Source organism: Sminthopsis crassicaudata, chromosome 4 (assembly GCF_048593235.1).
Source record: "Sminthopsis crassicaudata isolate SCR6 chromosome 4, ASM4859323v1, whole genome shotgun sequence".
NCBI lineage: Eukaryota > Metazoa > Chordata > Mammalia > Dasyuromorphia > Dasyuridae > Sminthopsis > Sminthopsis crassicaudata.
This window is the reverse complement of record NC_133620.1, coordinates 434,767,916-434,782,352: the sequence shown is the minus strand read 5'-3', so window position 1 is coordinate 434,782,352 and position 14,437 is coordinate 434,767,916. Positions and strand designations below refer to the sequence as shown.

Below are 14,437 nucleotides of genomic sequence, written 5' to 3'. Positions count from 1 at the left end.
AAGTGAAAGCTTTTTTGTGAGACAAATAGAATTAAAAAACAAAACCATGAAGAAATCTCCACCTCCACAAACTTCCCTGGGGATTGAGGGAAGAATTGGATTATATAATTGAAAAAAAATTCAACCCCATAAAATGTCCCAGATTATAATTAGAACAATATAATTAATCAAATGACAATTAGCATAATTTTAAAAATCAAAATCACTAAAAAGATTGAATTGGATTTTCCTCCTTTATTGAAAGATATATATGCATATTCAAGTCCACCAGGTTATGTAGACACTAGAAGATAATACTGATTTGTTCATGTTTACAAAATCTTAGCACTATGTGCTCCATAGAAATGAAGGTGCCTGCCTGCTAAAATAGGGGAGAAGGAAGTTGGATCATCAGCACATGTGCCATGCCATATTTTAACTTGAATGAATGAGTGAATGAATGGATAAACAAACAAACCCAGAAAGGCAATGTGTTCTCATCTAGTGATCATTAAAATGAGTATACCTGGATTCTGTTCCTAACTCCACTATGGACCATCAATCTTTTCATCTAGTAAGAAGCTATCTAATAAGAATTAAACACTCTCAAATAATGCATTTATTTATAACTATTTAACTCTGAAAATTGACACAATAATACTTTTCTCAAGAAGACATTTACAGGCTTCACTCCTATTGAAATACATTTTAAAGGCTATAAAGTAAGCATGATTGAATAAATGTTAAACTAATTTATGGTACTTAATGAATATGCACATATTTATTTCTTATTTAAAGGACATACATTCTTTAAAATATTAAGATATACATATGTATGCACATTTTAAAGGAATAAGATATCTGTGTAATATATATGTGTGTATATATGTATAAGTATGTATATGAAATACATATTTATATTCCTTATGCATACAGACTTGTCATTTTCCACCACATCTTAAAACAGCAATCTGTGTTGCTGTTGTTGTTGTTGTTGTTGTTGTTGCTGTTTTACAGGATGTCATGGGAGTTTTTCCACAGTCAATATGTTGTTTATTTGCACCTAAAGACTGCATCCTTCATCTTGCAAAAGATAAAATATTCTTATTATGTCAGTGGACTCTACTTAGAGGCTAAGGTTTATGTCATAGACTGCTTTCAACTGGGTATATTTTGTGGCACAGATTCAATGGGAATCTGATCTGCTGAAAATATTTGGGCTGTGAAAACTCCCACACTGTGACAGATGTCAAGTCCAATTAAGTGACTCATGTCCAGGTTTCTGTCCAATAGGATTTCCCATTAAATATCAATTTAGGGAAAAAATTCCATCCTCCTTCTTAAGCCTTTATCTCTTACACCATCTCTAGGCTGAATCAATTGGTACCAGGAGAGCCAAGAAACCACACACGAATCTCTGCTGTTTTTTTTTTTTTTTCCTCTGCTCCACCACCTCTCTCCAGTCTTTCTCCTCTTCACTGTCACTGTGACTAGCGGGAGACTTTCACTTTTCACCAACCCAGCATCTTCAAGCTACTGATTATATTTTTATTACAAGGTAAAGAAAAGGGATTCCGGGGTGGAAGTGATGTGGGGGATGGAGGTGTGATATAGTCAAGCCTTGAAGGATTTCGAAAAAATATATATCTATTTATACCCATAAATAAACGGAGGCGAAGGAAAAGACAACATTATTCCGGAGTTAACAGTATTGTGTTCCTGGGAACAGGAGAGATATCAGCGGAACAAAGCCTTATCTGGGGGGGGGGGGGGGAGGTCCTCAATTCTGGCGAGATCGCATCTATGACCTGTATTTATCAATTTTCTCCTAAGATTTATTAAGGGAAGGCAATGAGTACAACAGGAGAGAAATTTTATCTTAACCATCACTCTTATTGATCTGTTGGCTATTAGAAATCAGTCTTTCGCTTTGATGGTGTTTATTTCTGCATCTCTTTTGTTATTTATAGAGACCTGAGAGCCGAGAAGGGGAAAAGGCACAAGACTTTTCAACAAATCATGTGAAAATCGAAAACCAGCCAACGAATATTTTCTATATGTTTTTTAAAAGAGAAAAAATGTATTTTTAACATTATCTGCCAAGAGAACCTTCATTACTGTAAGGAAATCTTTTCCATCACCGTGGTCAAGAGAGAGATGACAGCTTCGTTTTAATTTTTGAATACAACCTTAATTTGTTGCTTTTAATTTTTTCGTCCTCTTCCAAGTTGGGGTATCTGCCCCCTAATCCTTTCCTCGAATTTTCAGTCTCAAAGATCTGAGATAAAATCTCTGAGGAGGTTTTTTTCCCCCCCAAGGTAAGTTCATTCATCCCATCACTTCTTTAGCACTTTAAAACTAATTGAGTATGTTCTGCGGGGAAACAACTAACCAACCAAACACATTTTAAAATGCATTTTAGTTACTTTCCAAGAAAAAAGAAAGAAAGAAAGAAATGACTACAGTAAAAGCTGTTCCAGGAGGAAAAAAAAAATGGAAGCGAATTCAACATGCTGTTCGAGGGCAAACTACCAACTTTGTACTCGAACAAATTATCTTTAGGTTTTTCCCAGAGTTGGGGATTTGTTTAGGTCCATGGGAGACGAGATCTAAACACAAACAGGGCTTAAATTATTGGAAAGGACTGTCAGCTCTAAAGCCGGGTTTCTAGGCTTGTGGGTTTGGTTTGGTTTTGTTTTGATGTTTTTGTTTTTTAAAGATGTGAGCTCTCTCTTTTCTTCCGAGGAAGGAAGAACGATAAAAAGAAAAGAATATTTTAAAGGTATTTGGCGAGCAATTTTGTGGCGAGAGTGCAATCTGGGACGGTCCCCGGAATGCTCTTTCTCGCTTTTGTTTTCTCGAAAAGAGCGCCCAGGTTACCTCGGAAATGAACGTGGACTCCCGGGGCAATAGACTCTGGCAGTCGGGGTTTAGAGGATTATGATTTCCTTTGCGCTCTCTTTGCGTGGAGATGGAAACACTAGCAGGTGGATTTCGGCGCTCAGGGACTCATTTCTTTAAATAGAGGAAAGAGCGGAAAGGGGGGCGAGGGTTGGGAGCCGTTTAGGAATTGTCAGGGTGTCTTCCCTGAATGCGTCTTGTAAGATGAAGAAGCTGGGGGTTCCAGAGGCTGGCCCGAACTTGGGAGTGTTTTTCCAGGGTTTTCGTGTCGTGGGCAGGAGTGCGGACCCACGGGGTCCTGGCCTGGGCCTCCTTCCGGACAGTTAGAGCTGCTCCGAGCGCGGGTGGGTCTGTGGGATTTCCCAAACTTTCCCCCCTATGCTGAGGACTTGGAGATGGCTTTTTCTGTACGGCCAGCGTGATGCCTTCCCTCCCTCCCAGGTTCTTTGCACCCCCGGCTCCCCATCCCACTGTCTTCCCACACATCTTCCACCGTCACCGCCACCCCCTGGCTGCAGACCACCACATTTCCTCTCCAAGGTTATTCTCGAACGGCCGGACGCATTGTTTTATTACAGGCAGACATGTCTCTATAAGTTCCTGAATTTGTATTGCTGTCTGCATGACAGATGGTGCTCTGTGAGGCTGCAAGGAGCTACGAGTCAATTTTCTTTTGAAAGGCGCCTCCGCGTTTATTTATTAATTTATTTACTTATTATTTCGGAGCCGGGGGAGGGCGGTAATGTGGGGTGGGGGGAATCACAGCTTTCACCACCCACCGCCCCTCAGAGCCTACTTTCCAAATCCTGGAGTCTAGAATGGCAGCGGCCCCTCCCTCTCCCTCCCGCTTCCACCCCCCAATACCCAGCCCAGCCTAGAGCAGCGCTCTTTCCTGAGCCCCATCACCCTTAGCTGGGCCTGGCCAGTCTCGAGCTTGGTCTTCTTTCCCCGCTCCCTCCCTTTCCATAAGCTCGGGGGGGAGGAGGGGGAGAAGAGAAAGAGAAGAAGGAGGGAGGAAGAGAAGGGGGGAAGGACTTGGCCTCTTTATAGAGCTCCCTTCCCATCAGAGAGAGAAGCCCCGGGATCCTTGTATGCGCTAGACAGAGCCTCCCCCGGGCCCGGGCTCTGGATCCAGGACAGGGAGGCCTCGAGGTGTGGGCCAGGCACATGTTGGGGCAGGGCGTCCTGCTTCCTTGTAAGGACCCAGCTACTCTTCCGATTGTATTGATTTGTTGTCCTTAATCATTCTTTTTATTAATTGGGGGGGGGGGGGAGAGAGAGAGAGAGAGAGAGAGAGAGAGAGAGAGAGAGAGAGAGAGAGAGAGAGAGAGAGAGAGAGAGAGAGAACAAGTGGGAAAAGAAGAAGAGAGAGAGACGACCAGACACAGAGATAGAACAGAAGACACAGAAAATAGATACAAAAAGGCACAAACAGAGGGAGGCGTGCAACAGACAGACTCTGGGACTTAGGGAGTTGGTAGTTTATAGGTCGTAGAACAAAAACCGTGCTCGGAGTCGGATTTATCCTCTGGCTGAGCCGCCGATCCCACCTCTGGCCTCTCCTAAGCTTGACTCGAGTGACCGGGACCCTGTCCTCCAGGCTGGGGCTGACGCTGCGGCCTGTGGGAAGCTGTCACCGGGGTCCCTCGCTAGCTCAGAGCATTTGACTCGCCCTTTGGCCAAATGGCTCTCTCTCTCTTAGGCGGAGGGCGGCCTTCGAAGAAGTGGGTCGCTTCTTCTGCCAGCCGGCTCCCGCCGCCCTCCCCGATCAGCTTTGTCCTGAAAGCGCGCCCTCCCTCCTGCCATCTCCCTTCCCTCTCCCTCGGCCTCTGTCTCCCTTGGGTTCTGTATCCGTTCCCTGCTCCCAGGACTGGGGTCAGGGACTACGCTCTCTCCCCGCCTCCTGTCAATCCCTTGGGATGCAGGGGAAGCTGAGGTGTCGGCTTTGGAGGAAGAGGGGTGCTGACCCATCCGCGTGAGCGTCTGTGTGCGTGGATGTTGGGATGCCCCTGTGGCGCTCCCCTTCACCCATTAAAAAGAGAAATTGATTCCCTTTTTTTTTTTTTTTTTTTTTTTTTTTTTTTTTTTAACCCTACCCCCAGCCTCCAAAATGATGCTCAGTCCGGACCAAGCTGCCGACTCGGACCACCCCAGCTCCGCACCCTCGGACCCCGAGTCGCTGGGCGGACCGGACGCTAAGGTGTTGGGCAGCGTGTCGGACCTGGAGCCAGTGGAGGAGAGCGAGGCTGATGGCAAGGGAGGCAGCCGAGCCACGCTCTACCCGCACCCGCAGCAGCTGAGCCGCGAGGAGAAGCGGCGCCGCCGCCGAGCCACCGCCAAGTACCGCTCGGCCCACGCCACCCGGGAGCGCATCCGCGTGGAGGCCTTCAACCTGGCCTTCGCCGAGCTCAGGAAACTGCTGCCCACCCTGCCCCCGGACAAAAAGCTCTCCAAGATCGAGATCCTGCGCCTGGCCATCTGCTACATCTCCTATCTCAACCATGTACTAGACGTGTAGGGCCGGGGGTCCAGAGGGAGCCGGCTCGTCTGTCTCTGAGGCCTGGACAGACCGAGGCGGCCGCGGCCGGGACAGTGGCATTGGGGTTGCAGGAGGACGCGCTGCTGCTGCTGCTGCTGCTGCTGCCGCCGCCCTGGAATGACTTTGCGAGGGGAGAAGCTTGGAAAAAAACTCTGCCTAGGGAGAAGGGAAAGGTGGGGCCCCCTTCTGACCTCTATGGGGTGGGAGAGTAAAGGGGAGCATTGCGATTCCGGGGATGCAAAAAGGTTTTTTGTTTTTGTTTTTCGGGCCAGGAGTACCTCATGAACCCCAGCTGAGATAGCCACCTCCAGGCCCCCTCTCTTCTGACTGTCTGCTACTATCCCTTGCATGGGTCAGCTTGAGCTAACTCGAGGACCTGCATTTTTTCACCTTGCTCTGCCACCTCATCTTTTCTTTTCTCGTTTAAAGGAGGAAGGCAAAAGGGTGTCTTAGGCTAGTGGAAATTTTTCTCGTTGAAAAAAATCATCAGTCAGAAAAAAGAAAAGAAAAAGAAAAAGAAAACCTCTTCCACTGTGGAGATTAAGGGCCCTTACAAAAGCTTTTCTTTTTGTAGTGACAAGAAATGATGTAGAAAACTGGCAAAAACAAACAAACAAACAAAAAATTAAGTTGGCTGTTTTGCAAGGCTAAAAAGAGAACCAGGAGGAAATAAACACATTGTGAGGAGATTTGAACTTGGCAAGATCTTAGCTGCAAGATATGAATATAGAAAGGAAAAAAAATCCATATTTACATGGATAATTTAATATCAAATTGCTTTTTCCAGGCTAAGTGCCCCTTTACATATCCAAAAACATCTACTTGTGACCTTAAACATGTGACCCATGGGTGCAGTTAGAAAAAAAATAACAGAACTATTTTTTATTTATGTTATAAGGAGTAGACTATTTTTTTCAAAACATTTATTTTTCAGAGTGGTGACAATTTTACTTTGGATACTTTGTGCCAATTTATTTCTATAGTCGAGTGTTTACACTTTTTCCTGTGGAATAATTATGTCTAACTTTTTAAGTGTTTGTTGGGGTTATCCAGTGGTCTTCATTTTGCGCCAATTATATTGCACTTGTATGACAAACGCTCCTCCCTGTTTCTAAACATATTTTATATATTCAGATGTTTGTTCTTGAAAGTTTTTTTTTTGTGTATGAGATCAACACTAGCACTTCACTATTATAGTTTTTTAAAAAGAATTACTTGTTGTTATTCTTATCTGTAGTTATGTCAGAAAAGTACTTTGCAAACAGTTTATATAAGGAGAGTAGCTTCTTTGTGTGTGTGATGTATGTGTGTGGGATGTTTTTAGGAAATTGAGTTATTTTCCTAAAAAAAAAAAAAAAAATCCAGAACTACTTTCCTCTGTGACAACCAAAAAAAAAAAAATCTATAACCTGAAAATGTTTCATGTTCTCTGCTGTGAATCTCTTAAAACAAGGAGTGCGTTTTAGAGACAAGAAAAAAGAACACATCTGCTATCCAAAGATTTTAGTCTTTTTCAGGGTTTTTTTGTGTCTCTGTTGCTTTATATAATGCAATATTTTGTAGTGAAAATAGATATAATCTGGTTTCTATCTGACGCGTTTTTCATATCTCATGAATGGTGCGCTGTTTTTTGCATATAAATAAAGGTATCAAATACAACTCATCTTCTATTTTTTAACTATGTTATCAGATAAGGTGAAATGCACTGTAGCTGAGCATAACATGTTCTAATGGAATTCAACTCTTCAGAAAGGGTAACAAGGTCCTTAAGAATCAATGTTTATGTGACAGAATATTTGATCTACTTTCTTGATGTGAGGTATAGGAAAACAGTAGATCACATGATATAGACATGGACCATAATACTCATACATAGGGGGAAGATAAACTGTTACTAATACATACTTACATGTGTTTTTCTATAAATGGAGATATTTATAAATAAATATACATGTATATACACATACTCTATGTGTATCTCTCTGTGGATATATATACACATATGTATATATACATACATACACACAGTGTGTCAATAGCATGTAAATTGTGTGGAGGTTCAATCATGACTCAGACTCAGAACTTAACACTAGTCAGCAAAATGAAATCTATCTATCTACCTATTTACAGATATACATACCCATCTGGAAATGTGAAGTACTCTTTATGAAACCCATTAGATAGCATATGGATAGAGAGCATGCTGTTTATATATAAGCACATGGAGTACTAGAAACAGAGCATATTATCATTGGAAAAGGACACTGACATGCCGATGGCAGTGTCTACACAAAGCCAAACATCTGGATGAAAAGTTAAAAATTCAGTCAATCATCTGGTTATTGGATGTTTTTATGTGCAGATCATCTGAAGGATTGACTAAAATATTCATTTTGTATGCTTTTGCTGCGTGTCCACATGTCTTCATATGAAAGCAATTTGGAAATACATATATATCTATATACATATATGTCTATATTTGAATATATCAAATAAGTGCAACCTGTTATTATTGAGTTTGAGTATCCTCTTCATATTCAATAGGGGACCAGAAACATGTTGTGATCCTGGACAAGAAGATTAGTGGTGGCTTCTCTCTGCCTTGCTTTTGGAGAATGGCCTGACCTCCCAGCTGTAACCTGGCTCTAATTCTCCTCATCTTGCAGTAACGTGTACTGACTCTGCCAGTCTGCTCACCCATATGCAGTGGAGAGAGTTGGGCTCTGCATTATTCTATCCAGTTATCTTCTTTGTGCCAGGAAACATAAATCTGCTCTGGTGTCCAGGAAATAAAATCTACTTCCTGCTCCCACAAACCTTTGAAAGGCCTCCTTCTTCCAGTTTCTCCATGAACAACTTCTAGCCCTCAAATGAAAAACCAAAGTTAATTATTACACCACTAATAAGCCTGATTCTCTCCTTTGCTCTTAGGAAGGGCCTATCGGTTCACTCTTCTAGGGAAAAAGAGGAGAAAATTCAGTCCCTGATGCACCCCTGCATTTGTCCCTTCTTCAGCCAAGGACAAAGGGAGAAAACCACACTCAGGCTACTGGTAGTTTTTATGATATCAGAATACAATGTCTTGTAACATTTCAAAATCATCCTAGAGAAGCATCGTCCAGGAAGTAGGCTAATACTGGGCTCCTTTGCTATACAGCGAGGCAAACATCACTGGTATAAACTGTGTGCAGAGAGGTTCTGCTCAGATATCATATTGGAGTGATCAAATATAGCAAGTGCCATATTTGCTTCTCTTTGGTCAGTCTCATCCTAAATCTGATCCAGTAGCTTTCTGTACCAATCACTCATCCATTCTTCTGGCTCCAAATTGCTTGGTTGACCATCCTCTGGATTGATAAAGGAGGTGCAGTTTGTTCTTTAGCCTTTCTTTACCTCCTGCAACAATACCTATCCAGTCCAGTAACTTGCCAAGGACAGTCTTGTCTCCCCACCAGTGCTACCTCTTTGCACAGGCCATTTCCTTGGGTCTCTTGCTGTTGTCTGTATCCCATTTGTGCACATTTTTTACTTGGCACCAAAAAAAAAATGTTAGACAGACATTATCTCTGCCCTCTAGGAGTTAATAGTCTTAAATGGCCAATACTGACATAAAAAAATACATCTTTTTCTTCTGACAGCTTAACATTTTTCTTCACTTTGATGTTTTACCCAATCTTTAAACTCAGCAAATCCAAAATTAAACTCATCATCTCTCCTTCCAACCTGTCCCTCCTCAAAAATTCCCACTTTCTGTTAGTGGTAGCAGTACTCTCCCATAAACATTACATTTATTTTAACTCTTCCCTCTCTTTCACTTACCATTTCCAATCAGCTGCCAAGTCCTGAGTATTCTATCTCCACAATAACTCTTCCATCTGTTCCTTTTTCTCCATTCATACGCCCACCAATCTAGTGATGGCCCAGATCCCCTCTCATTTGGACTATTGTGATCAGCTCTTAACTCTTCTCAAGCCTCCACTAACTCCATTCTCCAATACATCCACCCAGCTGTCAAAATAATCTTCCCAATGCCTAGTTAAGATCATCTGTCCCTTGATCAAAAGCCTTCAATGACTCTTTACTGTCTATAGAATAAAATACAAAGAACTTAGGCTGGGTTTTAAGGTCTTCCACACTAGTTCTAAGAGACTTTTCCAAGCTTTTTTTCCCCACACATGTTACTTTATAGCCAAAAATGAATTATTAGCTGTTTTCCCATCTCTTTCTTCACTTACATTCATGTACTCATAAGCTTATGGCCTTACTTCCACATCTAAAACATATTCTTTTTCATTTCTACTTCTTACCATCCATCATTTATTAAATGTCTATCACATGCCAAGCAGTGTGCTAAGATCTGATGATACAAAGAAAGTCAAAATCATGATTCCTACTCTCAAAGAGCTATTGGAAGAGACAAATACAAACAACCAGGTATAGACAAGGTACATACAGTCTAGAAGGAATTTAATCTCAGAGACTAGTACTTGAGAGGACTGAGAAGGCTTTCCTTACAAAGGTGGAACATCTTCCATTGATCTTTTTCCAGGTACCAAACCTCTAAACCACCTTCCCTATCTCTGCTTCAAAAAATGTTCTTTTCATTCTCAAATCTTCCTGGATCACTTTGTTTTATTTTTTCCTTTGTCCCTAATATAGACTATCTTATTGCAGACATTTTTGTGTGATTGTTGAGTCCTCCCAATAGTAAATTATAAGTTCTTTGTGAGCAGAAGCTGTTTTATTTTTTATCTTTATATAATCATCACCTGAGGGACTCTGGACATAGTGGATGAATGTTCAATTTGGAGTTGGGAACACGTGGATTGAAATCTCTCCTTTGTATATCTAGTAGCTGTTCAGGAATGTACAAGTCATTTGCTTAAATTGAAGCTTTAGAAAGTCTCTCTGAAACTTAGCTACTAAATTATAGAAAGATTGGCTCTACTAATAAAACCACAGATTTTTGACTTATATATAATGCCTGGCACATACTGGGCACTTAATAAATATCTAATTTAATTTGTTGGAATAAATAATAAACCATAAAAGAGTATATAGACTTATAATGGTATACTTACATTAGGTAAAATTTGGCAGCAAGGATTTCTGAGAGGTAATAAAGGAAATGTATGAACATTTAGGATAGGACCATTTCAAAAGTAAATGTTCACTAAATGTTTTACATATTATATAGAATGCAATGGAGTTTGATATCAAGGTGGTTTTGGTACCCATGGACTGAGGCAAGTTCTTCATCTCTTTCATCAGCCAATGATCATCTTATGGAGAATGTGGCATTTTTCCAAGTTGCTTTAAATAATATCAAGGTGCTAATGATAGCTGGCATGGGGCACTGGGGAAAAAGAATAACATTTCCCATTAACATAGGGACAGCTATATGGCACAGTGAATAGAGTTCCAGGTCTGGAATCAGGAGGAGTTGAGTTCAAATATGGCATTAGATACTGACTAGCTGTGTGACCATGGGAACATCACTTAACCCAGTTTGCCTCAGTTTTTTCATATGTAAAATGAGATTTTCTACCAGGAAAAGGAAATCACAAATCATTCCAAGTATCGTTATCAAGAAAACCCCAAATGGGATCATGGAGAATTAAAGATGAATGAAAAATAACAAGATTAACAAAGCATTTTAAAATTTACAAAACCATTTTCTCCTTACAACTCTGAGGTATCTAACAGGTTACTTATTTTTTGCAGAGGAAGGAACTAAGGTTCAAAGACGGCAAATCACTCATGATCATATAGAAAGGCAATGAAGAATAAATAGGCATATGACCGAACACAGATTCTAGCTGCCCCTGCCAGAGATCATGTGCTAGAGCTAGATTATGTTTTGTTATTGTGATCCCTTTGGCAAATTAGGGAAATTTGTGAACCCTTTTTTAGAACAATATTTTCTGTTCATAAAACAAAACAGGAAAGAAAACAAATGTATTAAAATATAATTATTAAAAAAATTGTATTGACTACAGGTTAAGAATCCCTAGGTTAAAAGGAAGTTGTAGTGGGTAGGAAGGAGTATTGATTAAATGGGATTTTGGAGAAAGTTTTCCTGAAATGAACAGAATGGACTAAACAGTAGATAGAAGGAATTGAAAAAAATAAGATTTGTTGAGACACACTAGGCTTTGTAGGAGAATGTAAAAATCTTGATAGTTAATGGAAAAGTCTCTGTGGTTCTATAAGGAGTTGTGTGACATGGTAAAACAGGGATAAAACTTTCCTGGGAAATCTAGTGGTTCTACAGGGAATGAATGGTGCTGAGAGCGGGGAGACCAAGGTAGAAGTAGTTGCCATAGTGATGATCAGTGCCAAGGAGTCTGAACTAAGACTGTAGAGGTAATGGTCAATGAAGAACTGAATATCTACTATATGTCAAACACTGTACTGAAAATATCAAGCAAGTATGTGCCACAATCTGACTTCTAACAATCTGTAGTCATTTGTCCTTCATTCTCAGCAGAAGATCATGACATCAAGGAAGTGATGTCATGACATGTAAGTGAATTGGATTTAAGTGAGATAGGGTTGGGCAAAGTCACTAGCCTCACTTTCTCCTCCAGAGTCATCTAGGTCCAGTGGCAAGACATAGATCAGGAGGATTGGAGATGGCTCCCTTTGCAAGTTGAAGAAATTTATGAGTCCCTGCTTAGAACAATGTTTTTCAGCTCATAAAATAAAATAGTAAAGAAAACAAATATATTGAAATACAATTATAAAAAATAAAATGACTCCATCAACTCCAAGTTAACTGGATTAGGGGGTGGTGCAATGGATAGAGCACCAGCCCTGAAGTCAGAAGGACCTGAGTTCAAATCTGACCTCTATGAGGTTTTAACACTTCCTAGCTGTGTGGCTCTGGGCAAGTCACTTAACACCAAATGCCTCAGCAAAACCCCCCAACAAAAACAAAAACAAAAAGAATCCCTGGATTAAAAGGAAGCTGCAGTGGATAGGAAGGAGTATTGATTAAATAGGACTTTGGAGAAAGATTTCCTGAAATGAACAGAATGGACTAGTCAGTGGAGAGAGAAAACTGATCATGTGATATAGCCAGAAGAAAAGATAATGTTTTCTCTGGGGCTACACTGGATGGCATAGATCGGTACATTTTAAATGCTTTAATAGTGCAGTATAAGCTAGGAAATTTCTAGATGAGGTGAGACTACAGAAGAAAGAGTAGAAATAAACACTATCTCTTAAAGAAATATTGAAAAGAGAGAGGAACTTTATTCAAAACTTGTCTCAGGTTGTTACTAGTTATGTGACTATTGGCAAACCATTTGCTTATTTATCTAGGTTTCCTCATCTGTAAAATGAGGATAAGGATACTTGTAATACCGTATCTGCCTAACTGTTTTGTTTTAAGGAAGATGCTTTATAATCCAGAAACACTGGCCATTTTGCTATTCCTCAAACATCATACTTCTTCATGCTTTTTCATACTGCATACTTCTTCCTCAAGAAACATTTTTCACTAATTTGTCTCCCCATCTGTAGAATTCGCCCCTTTAATTCGGTTTCCTTGACTTTTTTTTTCTAGTCTTAGTTAAAGTTTCATTGTAAAAGAAGCCTTTCTTAGCCTTTCTTTCTTATTCTCAATGCATTTCCTATATGACTGCTCTGATTATTCTGTGTATAACTTATTTGTACATAGTTATTTGCATGTTCTCTCCCCATTGGACTATGAGCTCCTTGAGAATAGGGATTGGTTTTTGTATCTGCTTTTTTTTGTATTTCCAGTGCTTGGAACAATGTCAGGTACAGTAGGTGCTTAATAAATGCTTATAATGACTGACTTCTATGTATGCTCTCCCTCTCCCTCCCCCCTCCCCAAGAAACTATGGGTCACTTGGGCAAAGGATGAGACAATCCATGCATACTCTGCTCCAGAGTGTCCTAAATGCTCTTTGGTCATTTGTCCCACATATCCATTTGGTGATAAGCTGATCAGATATCCTGAGTAGGTAGGGCAGATCAGGATGTTGACATCCTGTCCCTGAAAATATATATTCATTGTCCCTCACTGGTACCTGGCTCCTTCCTTCCTTCTCTCCTTGTGTGGGTGCTGTCTCTTAATTTATCTTTCCTTGTTTAACCACAACCTTTATGTATCTTTAACATGTACATGTGATTTCCAGGCAATTTCATAGCTGATCCAACCTACTCTGTCAATTGGTTTTCCTCCTCTTTTGACTGACTGTTTATATCCTTTCTCTTCTCCAATCCTGATAGCTTCTTACCTCTCCTAAACAACAAAGTTCATGTTCTTAACCTTGTTCTCTATCCTGAGTTTTTTTAAATTAAGATTTTCAAACTTCCTATCTAGTTCCATCCTTCTCTTGTTCTTCCATCTTTTGGCGAGTCTAATACTATGGAAGTTTAACTGTAACCTTAACCCTTCAGGTGCCCCATGGGTAGCTCTAAATCTAGGTAGGGAGTGATTAATTCAAACTGCAGCTACACTGAATTCTATATAGTCAACAATTTGGGATGGGATGAAAGAAACGATTTTCTTCCATCCATTTTAGGCACATTGAAAACATTCCCAGATGGATAGATAAGAGTTGGGCAAATTAGAAACTATAGTGATCAGAGCAATGTGCCTAATCCTGTAACTTGAATATCAGAGATGTGAGGGTAGAGAATTAATTTAAGGAAGTCCTCCATGGCTTTGGACTAAGAAGGGCAGAATTTGAATACTACCATTCTTGTTTCACTCATATAAGGGCAACCAATAATTTTCTTGCCTATAGGGTCTTGGGAACATGACAGCTGAAGTGAGAATGTCAAGTTAATAGTATATCATTAAGATAAGAGTATTTTCATTAAAAGTAACATAAAACTTTATCATATGATGTAGTTAAAAGCATATTAGAATAACAACACCTGCCTTTCCAAGTCAAATCCTGCCTTTCTTGCTTTTTAACTATGTGACATTGGACTATCAGTTCTCTCTCCTCTCTGGGCCTTCTTAGTAAAAATTGTGAT

General features: G+C 40.4%; 1 protein-coding gene across 2 annotated transcripts; it reads left to right on the top strand.

Annotated features, from left to right (window-relative positions):
• The first annotated feature begins 1,205 nt into the window (after nucleotides 1–1,205).
• On the top strand, nucleotides 1,206–6,796 carry NHLH2 (nescient helix-loop-helix 2). Of its 2 annotated transcripts, XM_074263162.1 has the most exons (3): nucleotides 1,206–1,537; nucleotides 1,950–2,297; nucleotides 4,983–6,796. In XM_074263162.1, the coding sequence occupies exon 3, from the start codon at nucleotides 4,991–4,993 to the stop codon at nucleotides 5,396–5,398; it is 408 nt and encodes a 135-aa protein (XP_074119263.1). In that variant the 5' UTR covers nucleotides 1,206–1,537; nucleotides 1,950–2,297; nucleotides 4,983–4,990; the 3' UTR covers nucleotides 5,399–6,796. The 2 variants fall into 2 exon arrangements, with proteins under 2 accessions (XP_074119263.1, XP_074119262.1); XM_074263161.1 differs by lacking the exons at nucleotides 1,206–1,537; nucleotides 1,950–2,297 and adding an exon at nucleotides 3,669–4,075.
• Nucleotides 6,797–14,437: the final 7,641 nt, after the last annotated feature.